Source organism: Meriones unguiculatus, chromosome 10 (genome assembly GCF_030254825.1).
Source record: "Meriones unguiculatus strain TT.TT164.6M chromosome 10, Bangor_MerUng_6.1, whole genome shotgun sequence".
Taxonomy (NCBI): domain Eukaryota; kingdom Metazoa; phylum Chordata; class Mammalia; order Rodentia; family Muridae; genus Meriones; species Meriones unguiculatus.
Genome location: NC_083358.1, coordinates 6,560,795 through 6,585,433, shown reverse-complemented (window position 1 = coordinate 6,585,433; position 24,639 = coordinate 6,560,795). Strand labels below are relative to the sequence as shown.

The window sequence follows — 24,639 nt, the reverse complement described above, 5'->3', positions numbered from 1 at the left end:
TCAGATTCAAAATCCTTTGCTCCTTTACTTAATAAACTCATTTAAAACCACGGGAAGCTCGGCTCATTTCATTATAAACCACCTTCCTGAAGCCCCCTCGGCCACACGCAGGGTGGGTGGAGCCTCCACCTCCCACCGCCAGCTCGACCCTCTCATTAGCACATTCCACCTTTGTGGGCAGGAGGGTATGGACAGCAATGAGCCCCCACACAAACTAAGCCTCCTTCTCACCAGAGAGGTTGCTGTGACAAACCCCAGCCCCTGCACTGTGGCCAGCTGCGGTGCTGACCGCTAACTGGGTATCCACTGTCCACTGCTGCATCAAGGACACTGGGTCGGACTCCGAGTGACTGAAGGCTGAGAGCATTCCCTCGGGAAGCACTTTGCCCTGCACGTTTAACCTGGCCATGGCAGCAGCAGTACCTTGTTCTTTTGGCACATGAGTGACGGTTGCCACACTGACCTCACTCCAGGGCTGGTGCCCCACACTCCAGGGCTAGTGCCCCACACTCCAGGGCTGGTGCCCCACACTCCTTCCCATACAGGAACAGCTATCCCTCCCTGTTCCCTTGCTGTAGCATACCAGTAAGGTTTCTGCATGCAAGACTGTCACTATGTGACCAGAGCTGGGCCCTCTGGCAGGAAGGCTTCTTTCTAGCCTTGACACCTCTCTGTATTCCACTTTGTCATCTGGCCACTGACTTGCTACCTGCAGCAGTCCACTCTGTCAAACCATTACAAAAAAAAATCATACTTTGAATGATAAGGGTTTCCAGCTGGGCTGTGGCTCAAGCCATTAATCCTAGCACTCTGGAGGCAAAAGCAGTCCAGCTCTAAGTAATGAGTTCCAGGGTAGCCAGAGCTACCTAATGAGACCCTATCTTGACAAAACAAAAGAAGGTTTTCCAGACTGCTTGGTGGTTCCCTGTGTGAGGGTTCAACTCTAACAATCCCAAAAGATCCAGGGTCATTGAGCAGTCCCTCAGCCTCAACTAGTGGCATGAATTGCGTGGCTAGTTTAGCTGCTCCCAGGGATACCATACTAAAACCTCACAAAACCCACCTGCAGCTAAAAACTGCTCCCAGAAGTGGGCAAAAGTGACAGGTGACACACATTCCAGATGACCCTGCTCCAGCAGCCTGGGCAGCACAGGCCTCAGCTCTTCTAGCCACAGCCATGGCTGTCTGTGTTCTGCCTGGCTTAGGTGTGCCACAGTCCACGTAGGCCTGTCTTACGCTGGCCTTGTGCTCACAGCCCGGTAGCCACCCACTCACCCTATAAGCTCACAACTCAGGAGAAGCAGCAGGTATCTCCCAACAAGAAGCTGATTCCTTGGCACTTTCTCTTTCTATTTCTCTTATTTTGGAATTACAGTCTCACTATGTAGCCCAGACTGGCCTGAAACTCTCACTCTTACTGCCTCAGCTGGGGAGGAGGCACTGCCAGTCTATTGGGGCACTGGACCTGGGGCAATGGAGCCCCTGTTCTTTGGCCAGATGGCAGAAGGCCGATGCCATAAGGGGATAAGTCCTTGCCCTCCAGCCTCACTATCACCTTGTGAAGACAGCCCTGTGTCCAAAGAGGAAGAGGGAAGGGAAGGAGGCGTCACCACTTCCTCTTCACAAAGACTGCTGGAGCGATGGCTTGGAGGTTAAGCACACTTGCTGCCTTTCCAGAAGACCCAGCTTCAGTTCCCAGTACCCAAGCCACATGTCTTACAACTATCTATAACTCCAGCTCCAGGGACCCGATTCCCTATTCTAGCCTCCACAAGCACTGGCAAGCAAATTCACATAAATAAAACTAAAATACATGTCTAAAAGTGAGGGAAGGGGAAAAAACCCAAAACACTGCAGTGGAGCCAATGGACACATCCATGTATCCAGCATATTCTACCACGAGTCTCACAGCACAGAGCCAGGGGGCAGAGAAGACGAACTGGCATGGCAGATGAAGCACCCCGCAGCAGCTTCCAGTGACTGCTAGGCTGTTGCTGACCTTCAGGTTGGTGACACATAGCTCAGCAGTATGGTCATCTCCTTTCCTTCGTGTAGGAGAGAGAGAACCTTAGAGAGCACACAGCCCTGTTTTATTAGGACAGAAACACACATCCTATGGGTCCCTCACATCCACAGGTCACGCTAACCTTCCCTCGGTACGGACAGCAGCCATTGTGAAGGCAGTGAAGCCCTCATCATTCTCCTGACATGCAGGGCTCCACAGAGGACAAACTCTGCAGGGCCTCTCCTCTGCCTGGTGAAGCCATCGCTCAGTCTAATGTTTGGCCTGTGCCGTGTCTTCAACTGTATCATCAAAGAATGTTTTTGCCATGGCCTGGGCTACTTTGAACACTTTCTTCTCCTTTGCATCGTGCCCCATGTGGTTCCGGGCAAGCTTCAGCCAGTACTGCTCAGTCCGGGTCAGGTACTCTTCATACTGCTCCCCAGACGCCACCTCAGGGTGCTGTGGATCTTTCCATCCCGGAAGAAAAAAATCAGAAAGCGCATGCTCAGTCAGGTGGTTTACAAAGTGATCAGGGCAGGGCTGCACTAGATGGCAGCCTGCCCAGACCCACCCCAGACACAAGCACTGTCAAAGCAGGCCTGCCTCACAACCAGTAGCAGAGAACACTCACACTTGACTTAGCTCTCACCTGCTCCCTCCTCAGCACTGTCCTCCATACTGTCCTCTTCCTGGTCTTCACCTCCCCCCTCTGCACCCTCTTCATCCGAGCTGCTGTCCTCTTCATCGGAGTCTGTGTCCTCCAGCCATTCCTGTGATTCTGACAAAACAAAACCAACACAGGGTGGGTTCTGGGTGCAGCCTGGGGGCTGAGGAAGCACACAAGGAAGGTGCTGGTACCCCCTCACAGAACCGCACAAGGACTGGGATGGGAACCCCAACTCTCCTACTCTGAAGCCTGGGATTAACCAAACAGCTCGTGCCTCTCAGGCCTCAGAGCAACCTGGGAGTGAGACACTGTGGTTGGCACCAACTCCAAGCCATACTGTCATCCTAGCTGTAAGGCAGCTGAGAGGAGGTGGCTTTTTCCTGGGCCCCTATAGCCCCAGTGGTTCGCAGAAGACAGTGACAGATCTGCATTATGGGCAGAGCCTCTCCCTAAACAAGCAGGTTTAGTCTTAGAATCTCAAATGATGGAACTGGGCATGGGAGGGCACACCTTTAATCCCAGAACTCAGGAGGTAGAGGCCAACCTAGTTTATATAGTGAGTTCCAGGCCAGCCAGAAATACACAGTGGAGCTGTCAAAAAAGGACCAACAGAAATCTGGGATGAAATGAGGGCTAGAGTGCCAGCCACCAAGGGTCAGCAAGTCCTACCTGGTCTGTACTGTCTCAGGGCATGGGAGCCAAGTACAGCAGCCTGACCCAGGCACCTGTGCTGTCACTCACTTTGCTCCTGCTGGCACCCAGAGCACCTGTGTGCCAGGTGAGCCCCACCCCCACAGCCAGGCTCTTCTCAGGGAAACCTGGCCCAGAGTCAAGGACAGGGTTTCTTTCAGAAGCTGCACACTTCATATGGGGCCTCACCCCACCCAGCTTACTTGGATCCATCTCTACTAAGGTTTTCCATTCTTCCATCTTGTGAAGGTCAAGGCAGTAGAGGTCACTAAGGGTCACCTGGCGGTCACCAGCTTCAAACATGCCACCATAGACATAGAGCAGTCCGTGCTTGACAGCCAGCATGGCATTGGAACGTGGACATGGCTCCTGCCCAGTGCTGCTAGTCTCCACTGCATTGTCTTCAGCCTTAGGTGAGGGTCGCACCACCAACCCAGAGGGAGCAAGCATTTGTTTAATGGTGATCACTGTCCCATCTTCGGTCACCACCTCTTTTATCACCTCCAGCGGCTCTGGGGCACTGGTCCCCCCATTCTCCTGTTCAGTGGCATCTTCATGCTCCTCTACTTTGCCCCGCCTCCGTTTCTTCTTCTCCGACTTGGGGCCCTATTAACACAACCGAAGCTGCACCGTGGGGTAATGACAGCCCTCCCTCTAGCATGCCAATGTTAGGAATGGACTCCTAGCCATCACTGTAATGAGGGAGTCATTCCTGAGTCCCACAGTAGAAAGCACCCAGTGGGACCAGGCCTGGCGAGCATGCCAGCAGTGTCTATCAGAGGCTAGTCTCAGGAAACCCTATCCATTCACAACTGTCAGGTACAAAAGGGATGTAGACTTCCACTCCTAGCCAACAGCAGGACTGGATGACAAGAGGCTCAGCACGCCACACTGACCTTCCAGACCATGCCCAGGAGTAGGAGCCTCAGTCACCACCACTTCAAAGGTGCCCTCCCATTGGGTCCTCCTGCAGGAAGACATGTACTTTGTCTCCCTGACCCCTTGGCAGAGTACAGCTGAGTGGCTCTGAGTAGCCTCTGTCATCAGGCAGAATGCTATGCTCACACGATGGCATTTGCTGAGCTGTATTCAAAATTCCAGCTATAACTACCTTCAGCCAACCTGGGTCAGCACCCTGTTCTAGACACAAGACTTTATCCTGAGGCTGCAGTGGATGTCTCACAGAGTAGCTCAACATCATGAGACCTGAGGGCCAACTAATCTAAAAATATGAAGAAGCTAACTATATAATGGGGGCCAGTGCTCCTGGCAATGCTGGAGGCCCTGAGTGGCTAAGCCTAGCATGGCTCCTCACAGGGCCTCACGTGCAAGGCCGCTTCCTGTCAAAGCTTCCACGAGGCTGAGCCCAGGGCGGGCGCTAGTGCTTCCTGCACTGTGCGCACACACAGCAGCTTACTTGAATAGACGCCAGAGCTGCCTGGGGCCTCCAGGGACTATCACCTGCTGCTCTGTCTGCTCCTGGCGAGTCCTAGGCAGCTGCACTGACAGGGTCAGTTGACAGGGTGACTGAAAACCAGGGATAAGCTCAAGTAACAGCCAATAACTGGCACAGAAAACCTGGCATGCTTGCAGCATCTCAGCTCTGGGTCAGAACTGCCAAGGGAGTGGTAGCTGACACCAAGAGGAAACAAGGGCCACAAAACCAAGGGGGTCCCAAGCTTAGTCATCCAGGACCCACACAGAAGAGTACATGGGCCTTCAGAAGGAGAATGGGTAGGAGACAAAGGAATGTGGAAGACTCTGGAGCCGAGGCTACCTTCAGCTGTGCTGCAAACCAGCGACTCCTGCTGGCATCGTAGACATACAGGTCACTGAAGAAAGAGCCCTCCAGGCTCTCCTCCTCCTCCTCATCACACACGCCCCCAAAAAGGAGTATCTGATGATTTGGAGCCACTGCCACAGAAAAGCCAGACCTTGCAGTAGGCTTGACCCCTGAAGGGTTAATTCGGGTCCAAGTCCATTTGCCTGTAAGAGAAAACAAGAGGAAGGGTTAAGAGGGAAAAGAGAGCCAACCAAGGACACACAGAGAACCCTGGACACACGGAATGAGGACAACTGCAAGTGTCTGAAACTGTTTAAGCACGGAGCTTTATTTTGTTTAATAGGGAAGAAGAGGAGATGCCAATCAACAACCCTCAAGGTCCATCCTTCTCAAAGCACAGCTGTGTGATACTGCCTGTGCCCCAGACTCCACCTACTAAGGGAGCCTGTCACCAACTGCTGAGAAGCAGAAGAAACATGTGTGGAGGTGTCATCTTGCTGGAGGAGTATCATGGGCTAAAATCCACCTCCCTGAGGTCCTAAAGCCAGCCCACCCAGTCCCGCACTGCACCACCTCTCCTCAGGAGACAGCTATTCTATGCTTTCGCAACAGATGCCAAATGCATCTGACAGTGCTGGGTATGTAGCCTGATATGACATATGGAAAATATCTTCCCACTAGTTCCGGAAGAACGAGCTGAGATTGTCCCCTCACTTCACATTAAAAAGTGCTGGTGACCATGCAACTGGGTAGTGGCCAACAAGGCCCATAGTGCAGGGAGGACTCTGGGCCTGCCTGCTCCTGGTCACCAAGTCAGCTCATCACGGCAGTAGGTGCTAAAAACACAACAGCATGCGCAGGGAGTAAACAGGACCACCATCTTTCACTGTGCAGCCACAGAAACTATGCTGCTCTGGACACAGGAATCCCTTTTCATGGGGCCTACTGCTGGCCATATAGGCTAGAACCAGAAAGTCTAGCCTCCAAGTTCAAGTTACACAGGTCCTGAAACCTAGGTTCCTGCCAGCAACGGCAAATGATCTCACCAGCCCCTATCACTGCAGGATGCTGCAGCCACCTAGGAAGTGTTCACAGGCGATTCAATTCAGAGGCCTCACTTGAAGAATGTTAGAGCACAAGAGGGAGACTGTGCATGCACTAGCCTCACCTCACAGCAGAAGTCCTCAAGGGCTGCAAACACACTGTCAGCTCTCCAGCAGCCCTACACCAGAGCTGAGCCTCAGCCCCAAAGCCCAGGCCACATTCCCCAGAAGAGAATCCCAAACCCTAGGAATGTCTGTGTGCTCTTACAACTTCGAGAAAGGACAGGAAAGCAGTGATCCCTTCCTTCCTGTCTCTCACACCACATCTAGCCATGTATGGCTTCCATGCCTCGGGACCCTAAGAATGCATGCATAGGGCCCTTCCCAAAACTGTTCTCCCCAGTATTACCTCTAAGCATGAAGGCTATACCTAAGAATAACACAAATGTCATGCATGGTTTTGGAGGGGACACAAATGACTGAGTGATTTGGAGTCCTGCTGGGTTCCAAGGTACACAAAGGGCTCACTCATGTCACAAGGCCCAATCACTCCAGAGAAAGGTGGGCTGGCCCCTTGGCTCCAGACAGGCTACAGGAAACGTGGTGCAGATCCCATTTTGATAACAGGGACACATAGGCTCTGCCTCTGCTCAGGGGCTCAACACAACCCACTGCAGGATACAGCTAAGCCACAGTCTCAAGGCACAACAGTACCTTCTCCCCCTTCCTCAGGCTTCAGCAGGAACATGTCTGAGTGCTGGGTGCCTTTGTCCACATCTTTCTTGACTCTCTGCAAAAAATAAATAAATAAAATATAGTCCTAAGAACCAGCCCAATGCAGCAGAGCTTGAGAGGAGCTGCAGCTCCATGTAGAACCCAGATATGGCTGACTGATGTCACCAATGGCTAGTCATACTGAAACACCACAGTGTGGTCTGCCACAGAATCCCCGTTTATCCATGGATCTGCACACTTTAGCCACACTTTACTCTAGCTCCCATACGCCATGAGCGGTCTCCCTTTCAGGTGACACAACTGCATTGGCACTATGTGGAAAGAGAAGCACGCTACCACCATTTACAGACCCCCTAGAGCCTTTAAACCCACAGACCCCAGACCTTAGCCCTGAGCTTCCAACAGTGATGCTGGCTAGCTGCTGCTGGCCCCGAGGGCATGGCACATACACTGCCTAGTCAGCACCCAGGGCCCAGACAGCTGCTTAGCAAGCTGCTCACCCTGAGGAAGATGCCAGTTCACTTAAGTGTCCTCCTTGTACGTTTATGCTTAAAAATCTCATTTTTAAAACACTTGATCTTGTAGTCTTTACATTTACAGAAAAAACTGAGAGGCAGCACAGAACTGTCCTGGCAGTGACTGCTGTTTATTCTACCCAGGTATATGCAGAAGCTACACTGACCAGGGGGACCAACCAGTCCATGCATTCCTCACTTTCCCTCTTGTTGATTCTCTCCACCATGGTACCATTCAGGTTCTACATTCCTGCAGGCTGCCTAAGCTCAGCTCTGCCAGCCCTGCTCCTCCCCATCTGTGGTGTCCAGAAGGATATGTTAGGAATGGCAGGGAGATGGTAAGCGGGCACCAGGGTTATTGTCTTTAGAGACCAATCGCTGGTCTCGGCTGTTCCTGTGAGTGAAGCGGTAGTGAGAACGGCAAGTCTGCTCCCTCTGGCCTCTGGCTGCCTGAGCTCTCCCGCTCACACAAGCTCCACCACTGTGATGCCATCTGCTGTGAATCCATGTCCAATGCTAGATGTTCAGCCTCTACGCTCATTTTAAAGCCACGTGTGCCTCACAGTCTGCAAGGGCTGAAGTAAACAATCTCTTCTCTTTATAGGTCCCTGTCTGTAGCATCTTCTTACACTACCATGTAGAGGGCCACCACGTGCACCACAGGACTATTGGGCTTGCTCATCTAAAGGAGACTTGATGTGCACCACGAGTGCACTCAACTCTGCTGAAAAGAAATCCACGAGAGCACTGCCTACAGGTATGCGGGCTGCAGAGGTCAGTAACATACTCCACCTGAAGCACTTAGAGCAGACCCAAGGAAGCCAGGCCATGAAAAGAGAGGTAGGAGAACACTAGAGGTTAAAAAGGTGCATGAAAACCCTTACAGAAACCCACCACTGTTTAACTAAATAAACAAATATAAACAAATAAATGGGTTTGAGTGAAGGTGTGGACAATGACCGCCCAGAAGAGATGAGTTTTCAAATGGAAATCTAAGCCAGGTATAACATACCTTAATATGAGCTATTGGTCAAATAAGTTGACAGAAACAGCTAAAACACAAGCTCTTGCTTGCCACCAAGATGGTGAACAATGGAAGTTTTGGTTTCTTTAAAAATTCAGTTATGTTATGTAAATATGTTTTCATTTTCATCTCAAGTGTGGGGTTTTAGACTGGGCTTTAGTTTGACCACAGCTGATAATCGCCTCCTTAGGGGCCAGCTGATAACGACCTGCCTTGTGCAGTATGGAGAGGGGCATGGTCTAGGACTCTAAGGGAAATAAATACAAGAGCCTAGAAAGAGGAGGTGTGGCAGTTTGGAGAGACCAGAGATTAAGAGTGCAGCAGCCTGGAGGAGACAGGCAGAGAGAAAAGTCTCAGAGCAGCAGCTTGGAAGAGACTGCTGCTTGCTTCATTTGCTACTGACAAAGATTGGTATAGCCCCAAAAGAACCCACCAGCCCTAAACAGCTGGGAGAAGTAAAGAGGTCTACAACCCCTCTCCCCTCTAAACTTGTCTTTCTTACCTAGAGTTAAGAGGTTGGTGGAAGGGAGGTGGAGGCTTAAATACCCCAAATAAAATAGAGTTTAAAAACCAGCGCAACAGAGCCCTGCTGCTCACTCCACTTCAAGCTTGTCTTGAAAGACTAACCCCTGAGTGGCTAGCTTTCGTGGCGTCAGGTCATCAGTGATATCACCAAGAGGTGAGCCCTGAACGCTCTAATACTGACCTGTCCAGGCAAGATGTGCCCATTGCTGAGAGAGTGGCATTAAAGTTATTTAACTAACCACTAAGGCTTGCTCCACAGGAGGGAATCCATGCCTGGTGCTGTAAACTTGGTCACAGGCCCACGGCTAAGGCGGTCACAGGCCCTACGGTAGAAACCTACCACTATCGTCCTGCTAACTGGACACATTGCCAATCTGCCTTCTAAATATTTATGTTTCTACCTTCAGATTAATGCGGCCCTTGGTTACAGAGCCTTCTCTCTGCACTGGGCGACAATAAACACAGAGAGACTCAACTAGTTAAAGTGCTGAGAATAAGCAGCTGTTGAGTGCTCTGCCCTAAATGGGACACTGAGATCAACCCCCCACCTCCTAAGGCTCACGGAACATCACTGAAGAGGGGCAGAATCTAAGGACTGGAGAATGGGGAGGAGTGCTTTGAAAAGGTGTCTTTAATAACACAGCCATTAACACTCATGAAACTAAGAGTGTGGGGCTCTTTTGGTTAGGGTCAAAGTCTGGCATTTCCAGATAGCCTCTGAGTGCCCTCTGTACCTGAACCTTAAAACCTCTCAGGAGCATCACATATCCCTGGAGGAGATGACAGACTGGACTCTTCCCTGATAAGAAACTTGCTTAGCAAGCACCTGGAGATTCCTAGAAATACACTACCCTATGCGAAGGAGAGCTTAGCTTTCAGCAAATGACCTTCAGTTGTACCTGGAGATTCCCCATAGAATAATTAGGTACAATGTTCTCCTTCTTGTGATGGGACCAAGCTACTGCATGGAAACGAGGTTCTATACCGCGACAAGTACCCCAGCACCTCTAGTCCCAGTGAATCAAATACAGTTACCCTTGAAATCCCTCCTACTGCCCAAGATTTATAAATCCCTGATTTCACAAAAACCCAAATAAGTGTGCTGAGTGATACCATCAGCTTTCCATCATGGCTGCTTGAGATTCATCATTTATTCTAGGGGAGGGAGGGCTCCCTTCCTCTGTGGAAATTTGCTGCTGAACTCCTGGCATTACCACCAGTGAAGTGCCTGCCTGCTGGTACCTCACCAGACCTGCCTAAGCATCACCAGGCCTGTTTAGGCTGCAAGTGGATCAGGCACAGGCTTTCTCCTGCACACCTGCTGTTAATATAGTGGCTTAGCCAAAGAGTTGTAACACTCTGGAATCACCTGATACTGAAAATCTCATTTAAGAGATAACTTTAACATCCATTGGAAAAATCATTTCCACTTCTGGGGGAGACTAGGAGCCTTGCCTAGCTCACAGGTCTCACCCTGATCCCTCTGGCCATTCCTGAGAGAAACAGAACCTCTGATTGATCTTGGAGTCCCTCTGTTCTTTGTCTGAAAGCCAACAGCCATATTCTAGACTACCTCTGGGCAGAAGAAGATATCAGAGCAGCTATGGTCACTTGCATAGGGCCTGCATAATATCAAGCCAACAAAGCTTATCACCATTCTAGCAGGCTGTGCTAGTTGGACTCAGTGGGTTAAAAACACAAAAAGGGAGAGCATTCTTGGGAGGCAGATGCAGGCAGATCTCAGAGTTTGAAGCCAGCCTGGTCTACAAATCAAGTTCCAGGAGAGCCAGGGCAGTTATACAGAGAAACCCTGTTTTGGGTGGGGGGTTGTGCACTAAGGTGGAGGGGCATGTTGGGAGACATCTGGGAGAATAGGGTAGGTATCTGAAAAAGCCTGATTGGATATAGTCTAGATTCAATGAAAACATGGATGAAACTGCCAAAACAATAAAGAAAGATATTCTTAAATTAGGGGGGAAAAAGGCAATGAACTGAAAGTTGTAGAATACAAGAGTTAATAAGGAAGAAAGAACTATGTGGGGGCCCGCAAGGAAGAACGGTTACACTGATGAGTGCGACAGCTGGGTGTGTTCACTGATTGTCATATGACAGTCAACACTGACCTCTACCTGACCCCCCCACACTCACACACATGCACACACAAGTGCATATGCATACAGACTCACTCACACACTGGGATAACCCTGCACTTTACTTTGAACTACACAAAAGATGAATGACAAGACAGGGGCACAGCTGTGTAAGCACATATAATCAAACAAATATGCTAAAACAGAAATGGAGACTCTCTGGGGCATGCAGGTGTTCAATAAAAAACTCAGGTAACTCTGTATTTGAGAATTTTTGGAACATAAAGGATTTTAAAGAAAAAAATAAGACAGAATTTCTATCTCTAATTTATGGCAATGTCAGGACTGGCAAAGCACCAATGAAGCGCAGGGCAAGTGGGTAGCCAGCACCTGCAGACACAGGCACGCCATAAGCCAGCAGGAGACTCCTGAGTACTGCCGCAGCACTGTCTGCAAATACAGGGAGGGGAACACTGCAGTCGTTAGAACAACTCCAGTGTAAAGACAGACTGCTCACGCAGCAGTACTCCTGGGAAGCTGGCATGACATGACCTAAGCTGGCAACCCCAGCACACACATAAAAGCAGGCAGGGCTTGGAGACGGTATCTACAGTCCCAGCACTGGAGACAGAAGAAGCACGATCGACTGGCAAGCTCTATGTTCCATGAGAGGCCCGTCTCAAAACAATGTGGTAGAAAGGAACTAAGAAAGATGCCTGATATTAACCTCTGGCCTATACACACACACACACACACACACACACACACACACACACACACAAGCATCCATCTATGGCCAGGCAGTGGTGGGGCACACCTTTAATCCCAGCACTCAAGAAGCAGAGGCAGGAGGATCTCTTTGAGTTTGAGGCTAGCCTGGTCTACAGAGTGAGTTCCAGGGCCGCCAAGGATACACAGAGAAACCTTGACTCAAAGGAACATACAAATAAAACATGTCTGTATTTTACAGAGGAGCAGAACTGTGCCACTGCAGCTTACAGCTCAGGGCAAGGCTGCTCACATCTCACAGGAAGCCTCCATCATGAACAAACTGATGAGCAGGAGGCAGAAGCTCCTCTTACTTCCCAGCAGTGCCCCTTACCTGCTTTGAGTAGCCCCCATAGACGGCTATGCTGCCCTGGGGGGTGACAGCCATCAGGCAGCCTGACCTGGGCGTGGGCCCAGAGCCTGATGGGGACAGCTTGCTCCACAGTAAGGTATCCAGACTGAAGGTGTACACATCACTGTAGTAGATGTAGTCCCTGGGAGAGAGAGGACATAGGTCACCACAGAGGTGACCGAGAAAGACAGGAAGGCAACCTTTTGTTTCACCCAGTCATCTGCTTCAAGCCTAAATCCAAACCAAGGGCTGCCGATCCTGAATCTACAAAAAAATCCAAATCGGCTCCAGCCACAGTCACAGGGTAGTGTGCTGTGAAAGCTGTCCATCTCCTAACCCGGTGACAACTGCTATCTTCTTCACATCAGCTAGAGACTGACAGTGAGTCTGACTGACTGCAAGATTGGAAACTCAGTTCTGGTAAGAACTGAGCAAGAATAGGCAGAGCAGAGCACCTCACACAGCACAGTACAGGGACAGAACCTTCGCACCCATCACCCAAGCAGGACACGGAGGCTCCACATAGAGCCAGGGACTCAGGCACCAAAGCACTCAGCGCAGAGGGGTCTTGAAAACAAAACAGGGAGGCTCCCCATTCTGGGGTGGTTGTTACAGAACAGACACCGCCCCCTCAGCTGTGAAGAAGACCTAAATGTCCACAAAGCCCAGCATATGCAGGTTGGAACAACCATTACCCCACACAGTACATGTGAATAATCCAAGCCAGGGGCTTTAAAGCCACTGTGAGCCCTGAAGACGATAGTGGAAGACCTGGCAAAAGGCTGTCTGCCTCTTCTGCCCTAGAGAAATGCTAAGAAGCTATGGGGACGGCTGGCTGCCCCTCAAACCCACAAGCTCTTTCGAAGAGCACAAGAAGGATGGGAGACTCCATGTTTCCAAAAGACTTCCTATAATCCAGTTTTCTCAGGTTTCAAACTAAAACTTTCAGGAAAAAAAGGAGTCTGCTCTAAACTGAAAATAAAGAACTGTCTCAAAGGAAATTCAAAAAAGAAAAAAAAAAAAAGGAAATTCAGAGTGGTGTATTTAAACATCAAGCTAATTTAATGCAGATGTCAGGTGACTGCATTCACTGTAGGGATGTCACTTTGTCTGTGTGCCTAACTGCTTTCTAAATAGTTTGTGCTTGAACAAAGACTTAGTCCATTCATGTGTATATGTCTGTGTGAGCATACAAGGGGCTCATTCTCAGGCAGCTGTGAGCCAGCTCTGCAGCCCCCTGAAGAGTCTTAAATAACTAAGTTTTGAAAAAGTTCTAATTTTACAATGACTGTCAAACAAAAAGACAAAGCCCACTGTGAAACTGTGATCAGAAATCTACAGGTCTCTAAGAGGGAAGGACTGTGCTGGTTTCACACTCAACCATGCATAAAGTAGGTGCTGACTTAATGTAAGGACAAACCCATAACTTCCTCGATACTTCATGTGTCTGGCACACACTGTAGCTGCCAAGCTGTGTGTCCAGGAAGTTAGTGAGCAGACAGGGGTTCTGTGCATGATCAGAATGTTTGGCCCATGCAACCTCTGCCCTGTGCTTCAGAAGAGGCCCAATCTGCTGTACCAACCTTGTGCTTTCATGGAAGCCACCAAAAAGAATTAACTGTCGCTTCCAGGCTACCATCCGATGTCCACTCCGACCTGAAGGCCCCCCAGTTGATCTAAAATGAAGAGGAGTTAAAAACAAAACAAAAAAATATTAAATTAGATATTTCTGTGTTTGGGTTTTTGTTTTGTTTTTCTAGACAGGGTTTCTCTGTGTAGCCCTGACCTCGAACTCAGAGACCCGCCTGCCCCTGCTTCCCAAATACTAGTGCTTACACAGCTTCATTCTTTACCATCAAATTACTTTCATATTTTTTTTTTCACCCATTGAGTCTGGGTTCTGACTTTAAGCAATTTGCTTTTTAACTGTTAACTATCCTTATGGCTTTCTGGGATTATTTATAGGCATCACCACCAGCATCCAGCTTCTGTAGGTTTTTTAAACAGGTTTATCCATTGGTTTTTTAAAAAATATTTGTATTTTATGTGTGTGTTTAGCTCATATGTATACATGTAGGTGCCTGGTACACTCAGAAGCCAGAAAAGAACATGGGATTCCCTGAGAACTGGAGTTACAGAGAGTTACAGAGAGCTGCCACGTGGGTGCTGGGATTTAAACACTGGTCCTCTGGAAGAGCAGCCTGCACTCTTGACCACTGAGCTGCATTTTCAGCCTATGATTTCCATTTTCAGTGCTCTTAGTAAGTTCCCTTCATTATCTCTTTAAGTTACCAGAATCAGCCTGACAATCCTGCCCAGTGATCCAGGAATTCTGGAGGGCAAAAATAATTCCCAAGCATGCATGAGACCCTGGGTACAGTTCCCAGACAAAAAAGATTTCCAGAAGAGCAGACTCAATCTCTGACTTGGAATAAATATTTTTTAGGTAAAATATAATAGGGTGGATTCTGTCAAATAAGGAACTTAAAAAAATATAAAGGGGGCTAGAGAGATGGCTCAGCAGTTAAGAGCACTGGTTGCTCTTCCAAAGGTCCTGAGTTCAATTTCCAGCAACCACATGGTGGCTCACAATCATCTATAATGAGATCTGGTTATATATAATAAATGCCTTCTTCTGACATAAAGGTGTACATGTAGGCAGAACACTGTATATGTAATAAATAAACCAATCTTTAAAAACATAAATAAATAAAGGAAGCTGGGTATGGCCCATGCTTTTAATCCCAGAGCTCAGGGAGGCAGAGGCAGGTGGGTTGCTCTGAGTTCAAGGCCAGCCTGGTCTGTCCACAAAGTGCGTCCAGGACAGCCAAGGCTACACAGAGAAACCAGAAGGAAACTGGGTACAGTGGCACACCTTTAATCTTAGCACCTGGGAGGCAGGGAAAAAAATTTTTCATACACACACACACACACACACACACACACACACACATACACATATATACATATTCTCACAGGCAGATCTCTGAGTTCAAGGCCAATCTAGGATACATAGTAAGATGTATATTATAGTATAGATATTAATTTTGTTTTATTTTAAAGGAGGGGCTCTGAGCACTGCTAAAAAAAAAAAAAAAAGCTCAGCATGGAGCTGTGCACTTGTAATCCCAATGCCAGGTTGGAGACAAGCAGCTCCTGGGGCTGGTTGGCCAGGCACCTCACTAATTGGTGAGCACCAGGTTCAGAGAGAGCATTAAGGAAGACAACAAATGTTGACCTCTAGCCTCCACACATATTATACTGTAACTAACACACACACACACACACACACACACACACACACACACACACACCCCAGACAAATGATAGGAGCAAGCAGAAGTGGAAATTCCACTTTATTCTATCAGGCAGCATTAAAAAAAATATTTCATGTCATAGAAAAATGTTCATAAGAATGAAAGACAACGGCAAGTTACAAAACACATTATATAAGATTCTAATCCGGGGTTTTGAGCAGTTTTATTACTGTCTGTCTTCTGCATTCCCCAAGCTTTCTCCAGTGAACACATATCACTCACTGTGTTAAGTGGAAAGAGGGAAGAAAGAGAGGAGCGTGGGGTGAGAGGGAGGCAGGGAGGAGCACCTGTCATGGCAAAAGAGGCACTGGCTAGCAGAGGAAGGCCACAGCATGGATAGCAAGGTTCACTGCAGTCAGCTTTTAGAGTCCCTCAAGGGTTAAGCTCCTCCCCTCCTACTTGGGAATTGGGTGACCCAGGCCCTCTGTGCATGTATCCTCCCCAGGCCCTCCCACTGCTCCCAAGTGGAATGTAAAAATTTCACAAACAGGGGTTTATGTAAAAATCCCAAAAACTGGGGGCTGGAGAGATAGCTCAGAAATTAAAAGCATTTGTTGCTTTTCTAGATCAGAGTTCAGTTTCTAGCACCAACACGGGGTGGCTCACAACTATCCATCACTTCAGCACCTTGAGCATCTGAAACCCTCTTTTGGCTTCCACAGGCACCTGAATCCCCATTCCTGACCCCCACAAAACAAGTAAGATGTAAACAAAGCAAAACAACAACAACACAGATAGCAAGACTCCTACCAAATGCATCTGCACAGAATCTCAACACTGAAAGGACCCTGCCCAGACCCACCCTTCACGAGCACTCAGATGCAGCATTCAAGGCACACCACAGGGTGCTGCTGGGGTCTCACCTAGCTCAACTTCTCATTGCTCCACTAACCCTCCACATTACCAACACCCTGTTAATGCCACTCAGGATGGCCAGCACACTTGTCTACATAAAGTCAACCAGAAGCTCAATCCCTTCTCCTCGGCACTATATGCTAGAGTCCACCTTCAGGTGCCTTTTTGGGTGGTCTAACCTCATGACCCTTCTACTCCAGCAGAAAGGGCAGCTTCACAGTCAAGTCTCCTCCACCCTTAGCGGAGAAAACCTTACCAGACTGGAGTATACATAATTTGTCAACCAATTTCTTTGCCTTTTTCTTGCTGTGTATTACTTGTAATTCAGTAAGCATGTTCTAGTGCCAAAATTCATGATTAAAAACAAACATCAGTTTCCAGGCTGAGAAGAGACAGTCTGGGGCACAGAATCACACAGCATGCAGGCTTCCTGAGACCAAGAGGACCCTCTGGACCGGCGGGGTCCTCGAATGTGCACATTGGGAAAGCCTGCGCCACATCCCAGGGCGAGTGGACAGCACAGCCATGTTCTGTCCAGATGCCAAGCTCCGCAAGGAGAGTTCCCAAGGAGCTGCCATGGAGAAGGCGCCGTGTGCGGTGTGGAGAAGTGCTCACTGTGCACGTGCGGCAGCGCACTCGCACAGCATCCCACTGCAGAACGCACATGGGAGAGAGCCGGCATCCCCGGAGCCGCCCGGTGGCAGAAGGCGAGGCCACTGGCGAGCTGGCTACCTGTGACCCCAGAACCAGGGAGGCTTAGGCCAGGCCCCTAACAGCTTCCTGAACAGCGACCTCCTATCAGGACCTGCTCTGCCTGAGCAGATCCAAGGACTCAACTCACTTGTGACATCATCACAGTGAGTGCATCAGTGACGTGCCACTGTTTTGTAACTAAAAATAAAAAGGGAGGGGGGCTATAAAAAGATTCCACATTCCCCTCTAGAAAAATAAAGCTACCCTCCCAAGAGCCCATTTATATTCCAACCTCCAATAGGATTTTCAACTGCCGTCAATCCTAAATATGGAATTAAAAAAAAATATTAGCCTGCCCCACTCATCCAGAAGCCTATGTATAGCACAAAGACACACACGCAATGCTGTGGGCTCTTAGCTCTTCTGGGCTGTTCGCGAATGGCATCCCCACAGGGCGTGCTGCCAGCCAGCATCACCAACTCCACCACCTGACCGCTGTGAGATATTCAGAGTGTCCATGCATCAGACACCAGAGCGGGCTTGGAGTGAAGAGCCAAGCATTCCACACTAGTGCTCGGAGCTACATCCAAGTTCACACTGACAACACTATGTAGTACGCACCGTCCAAGGCCATGCCAAGCTGAGCAAAGGGCCGAACTCTACTGCAATTCTGAGTTCAAGGTCATGGGGCCCATCAATGAACAGAACACTCCCTGCTCCCGTGCTGTGGTCACAGAATGGCAGCAAATCTTCTCTTCCACCAGAGTCCAGCACAGCCTAGCCCTCAGCATGCAGACTTCCCACCATACCTCACTGTCAGCCTCAAGGAAATCATGGTCAGGTCCGATCATCCTTTTAGCTTTCCTTCAAAGCAGTCACACTTTACCCACATGGGCCTTGTTCCTTCTGAGTACTCACTGGCACAGTATGGGTCCACATTTGACTTCTCTTTGTGCCAGATTCAGGCACCACGCTTCAGAAAACCTTACCCTGCTACAGAACCAAGAGGTAGAGAGGTCTTCAGGCACACAGCCCACTTGGCCAAGTAAAAAGGGTCAAAGGGCCTCCCTTCCTGGGAACAAGGTCTTTAGACGCAAGCTGCTATAAAGGACAACTCCTTGGTGGTATAACTGGTGTTAACACTCCTGAAGTAATTTCAATAATTGGACCGGTTATCCAGGCTAGACTTAGAATATCCAGCCTGTTGTTGCCCTCTATACAGAGGAAAGAAACAGACTTCTCAGGAAAAACCATGCAACACCAGGACTCTGAGACTCCATAATCACTGCATGGAATGGTTTCAGCCAGCTCTCGCTCCCTCCACATGGGCCTAAGCATGCTTCCTCTCTAGGTAATAAGTGGTTATCTTGGCCCAAGTACAGGCTAAATACTGGCTCCCTCCTCAATCAGGAGAGACAAATAGCACACTCAGGCCACACACACTTTTACACTAATTTTTCTTGATTATCTACTGAAGACATTAATGCATATGAAAATGTACAAATAACTCAAACGCCCATCAACAAAGAATGAATCACTGGTCTGTGGAATAAAACAATGGTACACACTACAACCTGGTGAATTTGAAAACCTCAAGTTGAGTTAATACAGCCAGACAAAGAAGGCCACATGGGGCTCGAATAGGGTTGGCCCCACAGACTCATGTGTTTGAATGCTTGGCCCATGGGGAGCGGCACTATTAGGAGTTGTGGCCAAGCTGGAGTAGGTATGGCCTTGTAAGAGTAAGTGTAAGTGTCACTCTGGGGGTGGGCTTTGAGGTCTCCTAGGCTTAAGCGCCACCCAGTGTGGAATTTCAGCTGCCTCCTGCCCTAACCCTAAACCCTTCTGATCAAGATGTAGAACCCTCATCTCCTCCAGCACTATGTCTGCCTGCATGCTGCCATGCTTCCTGCCAGGATGATAATACACTAAAACTCTGAAACAGTAAGCCAGCCCCAATTAAATGGTATCCTTTATAACAGTTGCTGTGATCATGGTGTCTCTTCACGGTGTCTTAGTAATAAAACACTAAGACATCATGGTACTTCAGAATTCCACCCACACCCACAAGAAGCAAATTCAAACTGAAGACTGGGTGACTGGAGAGTGGAGTGGTTTTGTTTTAAGGGGCTAGAAATACCCCACCTTCTACCGCACACAGCTGATCGAGGAGGTGAGGTTATTACATACAGATAAGCAAGGAAGCAGGGTTTATGCTATACAGCTGGCTCAAGGAGACTGGTTTTGCTAATCTCAGTAGGAAGAGTCTTATAAATATTGGGGGAAGAGAGGTATGGTGGACATTTGACTTGTCTGTGTATGTATCAACACACATTTCATTTTGGGCTTCCAAAGGGGGCCAAGAATAACTTGAAGGCACCCATTACATCTGGTTATGAGGCAAATGACTCAAAGCACATCCTGCTGGGTCTGCAGCAGTACACTCCCCCTGATAATGCCAGAGGCCACACTAAGCCTGAATCTATCAGCAGAGGCTCTTCCAACAGTGACTTGGGGCGGGGGGAGCAGTAAAGCACATAAATAAACACCCTTTCACCTGCCGTGAAAGGGTCTGCAGCTGAAACTGAGGGGTTAAGAAGAGCAACTAAGCCACATGCAGCAGCATGTGACTATAAAGTCAGCATTCAGAAGGTGGAGGCAAGAGAATCAGGAGATAAAGGCACCTAAACATTCTCTCCAGCAACAGCCAAACCCTCCCAGTGAGAGTCCTGGTCCCTGCCTAATTCTGGTTTACTGCTTTATTAGGAGAAAGGACAGCACCTTACACTGTGGCAATGCACATCTCTGCCAACAGGGCTTGGCAGCACCCAAAGAGGAAGAAGTCAGTAAGTCTGCTGGCAACTGGCCATTCCGCCAGGCCCCTCTCTGTAGCAATTCTCATTCAGACACAGTAAGACAGAAACAGTGGTACACAGCAGAGATGAGACTCAAACATCAGCACTGCAAGCCTGGCTTTCCTGAGAGCCCTGAAGACTCCTCCCTCCTCTGACCAGCTCTGCCATTTGCATCTCCATCTATCTACACAGGGCATCTCCTGGTCCTAACATGACAGAACTCTATCAGGATCAGCTTTACTTGCAGCAGGCTGAATCCTGGGGAAGCTGCACCAAGAGGGTGACTCAGGCCCAACACACTGCTCACTGCTCAGCACCCCAAACGCTTCCACTAAAGCCCTTTTCCCACCATTCAGGGCAGCGCCCTGCAGCCTCCTTGTCCCACCCACAACTCAAACCAAATCAGGAATATAACCTGAGGCCCCGGCTCAGGCTCTTACCCAGAATCTTACCGAATCTGTTCCCAGGTCTTGGTGGCCAAGTGCAGGACCCAGAGGTCCTTGTAATGGTAGAACTGCTCGCCGTCGGGAGATGCAAATTCCCCACCGAAGATCCACAGCTGCCCACCACCCTGAGGTACCACCACAGCCTGTTAAATAAAGCAAACAGATTAGGTGAATCACAGATAGCACAGCTGGCCCCAGCATGGCCACAGCGTCAGCACCAACCACCCAGAATCTCAGGGACTCCCTCGGCCATTGTCTCCTGCTGTAACCCTGAGAGGTTTCCCTAAACTTCGAGATAAACATCTACTTACATTCAGACAACATACTGTCCTAATAAACGAGCAGTTACAACAACTTCACATAGGTTGTCAATGAGCAAAAATCATTTTTGTTTATTAAATAATCACAAATCGTTTTAGCAGTGTTTACTGTTTGGTTATGAACAGGTGTATGTGAGGTGCCTGCATGTATGAGAGTGTGAGGAGTAAACACATGTGAGTTGTATGCACATGTGTGAATGTGTGGTACGTGGACGTGTATGTGAAGTTTATGTGACTGTAAGATACATGCACAAGGGTGTATGTGTGCAGGGTGTATGCACATGTACTTGAGTGTATGAGGCACACATCAGGGGGTTGCACCTGCCTGTGGGGGCAGAGGTGGGAGGAGGGTGCTGAGCACCGGGTTCTATCACTCTCTCCCTTATTCTCCGTAACACAAGGTCTCTGTCTGAACCTGGAGTTAGGCTGGTGGAGCGAGCTCCGGCCATCCTCCCGTCTCTACCCCTGGCAACACTGGGGTTACAGGTGCAAACATGCCCACGTTTTTACATGGATGCTGGAATCCTACTTTGGGTCCTCACACTTACGCAACAAGAGAGCCATTTCCCTAGTCCGTTTCTGTCCACTTAACCCATTTCTAGGCATCTACTACACATCTAAAACTACTTCGCAAAAGAGCATGAACACAGCATGAAGTTTTGTAGAACATTAATGTTTATTTTTAAAGATCTAAAGGTAAGGATTGCTGTTTGTCTACACATTTTCTGCAAAATTAACTTTTTAAAAATAAAACAAAGCCTCATGTAGCCCAGGCTAGCCTCAAACTCATTATGCATCCCCGGATTGCCGAGTTTCTGATCCTCCTACCTCCACCTCTTGAATGCTGAGGTGGCAGATGTGCACACCTGCCCACAATGTAGTATACATCACTAAGACGCTGGTACTGGACACTAGGCTCTTTGCCTCCCAGCCTGTGAAGAATAAACTACTCTAATATCGCACTGAGTTGTCTACAGCAGACTAGAAAAGGTTGACAAAAGCAGTGAAGGTAGGGCCTTCGGGTTTCCCCTGCATGAAGTGTTTACTGCTCCAACTAGCCCAGCCCCTGAGGACCCAAGAAGACCAGAGCAATGCCGCACTAGCCCCTCAGCCCCAGAGTATTAGCTGAAGCTGGTGCTTCCACCACTGTTCAGAGGTTGCCAACCAAAAGGATGAATAGGCTACAGTGCCAAGGCCAGGGGGTGGGCTCCCTTGAAGACTCCGGGTGCAGAGCCCCAGGACTGTGGTAGTATCTGTGCAAACAGACCCTCTACTGCCAGGGCAGTGCCGCACACCTTTAATCCCAACATCAGAGAAGCAGAGGAAGACGGATCTCTCTCCAAGAGTTCAAGAGTCAAGGCTATACAGCGAGTGCCTGTCTCAAAAAGAAAAGAACCAACCTGCCAGCTACTTAGCCCTGGGCTCTTTCCTCAGACCTGCAATCTGAGATGCAAGCTAGGCAAGGCAGGCTGTGAGACTCTTACCAGGACCAGAGCAAGACCAAGGTCTATACATGCAGCAAAGCACTGCCAGGCCCAGGTCCACCTCTCTCAGCCAAAGACAGAACAGAGTGGCAGCCTGTGAGGTTCCTTGGTCTCACCTTCTGTACAGCCCATCCCTGATGCATGCACTTCGCTGGTTTTATAGTCAACTGGAAATGGCCTCTAGGAAGTGGGGATGGACACGTTTCTTGGAAACCATTTTCTCCAGTAAGTACCCCTCCATTGTGAGCCCCATGCTCACACAAAGTCCTCCTCACGACAGACACTCTCAGGGAGGGAAGTGGGCCACATGTGGATGCTGGGAATCAAACCCATGTCTTCTGGAAGAACAGCCAGTGCTCTTAGCCACTGAGCCACCTCTCCAGCCCCGACGGCACAGTTCTTAAGGAAGGTTCTTTAAACAGTCACTAACGAGGCTGGACAGGATGTTAGGATCCATCATCTAAACCTAAGCCCCAAGAAGGAAGGGCTCCAGTAACTGCAGGCCAGAAACACCAGAACACAGGTCACCTGGGATGCAGCAGTGAGGTCATGAAAGAACTGAACACAGTCAGGCAATGCAGCTGGAGGGCACAGATCACCAAGAGATCACAGGACCACACGGTAACCCTCATAGTTTGAATCATGAAGGCTTCCTTGTAAAAGAATGAGACTCAAACAACAAAAAGGTACCTGGAAAAAAATTCTGAAATATTTGTAGATCAAATACCTGCTAAATTCTGTAACTCATAGGACAAACAACATCTAAGTCCATCAGAATGCTCTAGATTCACTCCAATGCTCCGTACACCAAGTATGCAGGACAGAGCGGTAGCCATTATCTAGAGGGGATTTGCAGACTTAAAAGCCTCTGGTAAGAATGGAGGTGGTAAGCCTCCACCAAAGGAGCTGGAAAGAGGGGAACAAAGAAAACCACCAAGTACTGAGATCACTGAAAAGAAAAAGTAGCATCTAGTGTGATGGCGCAGCAGGTAACCTGCCACAGAGCCCGATGACCTGAGCCATCTCTGGAAGCCACATGCGAAAGGGAGAGAAACGACTCCTCACACACTGTCCGCAGACCTCCAGATGAGTGCCATGCTAAACACGCACAGGTAGTGGTGGCGAACACTTTTAAACCAGCACCTGGGAGGCAGAGACAGGTGGATCTCTGGATTTGAGGCCAGCTTGGCCTACAGAGCAACTTCCAGGACAGCTAGGGTTACACAAAAAAACCGTTTTAAGGAACAAAACAAAAAATAAATAAAAATTATCACACATAATAAATGAAGTAAAAAAAAAATAGTTAAAAAATATATATTTGAGCCAAACACAGTGGAACATACCTGCAGTCCTAACACTCAGGAAACCAGAAGCAGGGGGATCTCTGTGAGTTTGAGGCTACCCTGGTCTACAAAGCAAGTCCAGGACAGCCAGGGCTACACAGAGAAACCCTGTCTCGAAAAAACTAACAATAAAAACAACAACAAAAACACATATTCAGAGCTAGAGACGGCTCAGCAATAAGTGCACTAGCTTCTCTTCCAGAGGACCCAGGTTCAATTCCCAGCACCCACACGGCTACTCACAACTCTCTGTAACTCCAGTTCCAGAGGATCTGACACCCTCACACAGACAAACATGTAAGCAGAACACCAGTGCACATGAAATATAAGTTAAAAAAAGTTAAATACATACACACACACACCCCTGGCAATGCGCAAAAAGACACCTTGTTGGTGGAGGTGTTCTAATATCAGTCAGGGACAAAGCAGTCCTTTGAAAAATACATATACAATTAGAAAAGAAAAAAAAAAAACAACAACCTATGAATTCACAGTCGAAAAAAATTGAAAAACAAAACAAAAAATAACATAGGAACCCAAGGAGCCAGTTTTCCACTGGGGATTTAATGCTAAGATGTTCAACCCCATGGGACTTCTCTACCACCTTTCAGGGCGCTTTTGAAACTGCTAAGAGGCATTCAGAAAACCATTCCTTAACAGCTTCAAAGGAGTTTCTTTTTCGAGGACATGAGCAAGATCCCCTAGAACCTACATCCAGACTAAACAGGCAATCACCAAGTGCCAGGTTCAATAAGGAGGAGGTCACCAGAGGTCAAACTCTGCTCTCCACAGCACCCATATGCAGTGGTGCCTCCCTAGTGCTGGGTCACACAGCAGCTGCTGCTGAGTGTAGTCCAAGCACTAACACGATTCCGACAGCAGCCTCCCAGGTCAGGCCAAAGCTGGAATCAGAGCACAGGCTGAGGCTGCTGTTTACCTCAGGACAACCACTCTCAAGAGACAAGGAGTCCTCGGGCTGGACTGGCTGCAGGCCACTTCCCCTGTCACTGTCACTCAAGGACCTCAGGCAGCTTCACCTGTGCCCTCACTGCTGCACTTGGTTGGAAACAAACCAAAAAAACACTTGAAAACATATACACCGCACCTGTGCAGCAGTCCCCCCAGAAAA

At 48.8% G+C, this 24,639-nt stretch overlaps 1 protein-coding gene across 3 annotated transcripts in view; it reads right to left on the bottom strand.

Annotated features, from left to right (window-relative positions):
- Positions 1-2,068: 2,068 nt before the first annotated feature.
- Positions 2,069-24,639, bottom strand: part of Klhdc4 (kelch domain containing 4) — a 32,626-nt gene continuing 10,055 nt past the window's right edge. For all 3 annotated transcript variants that reach the window (XM_021631231.2, XM_060391849.1, XM_021631232.2), the window contains 8 exons: positions 20,370-20,506; positions 13,781-13,873; positions 12,180-12,339; positions 6,903-6,978; positions 5,140-5,348; positions 3,566-3,968; positions 2,655-2,783; positions 2,069-2,472 (listed from right to left, as the gene is read on the bottom strand). In XM_021631231.2, the coding sequence (XP_021486906.1) occupies positions 2,276-2,472; positions 2,655-2,783; positions 3,566-3,968; positions 5,140-5,348; positions 6,903-6,978; positions 12,180-12,339; positions 13,781-13,873; positions 20,370-20,506 (1,404 nt within the window). In that variant the 3' untranslated portion in view covers positions 2,069-2,275. The remainder of the gene's footprint in view (positions 2,473-2,654; positions 2,784-3,565; positions 3,969-5,139; positions 5,349-6,902; positions 6,979-12,179; positions 12,340-13,780; positions 13,874-20,369; positions 20,507-24,639) is intronic.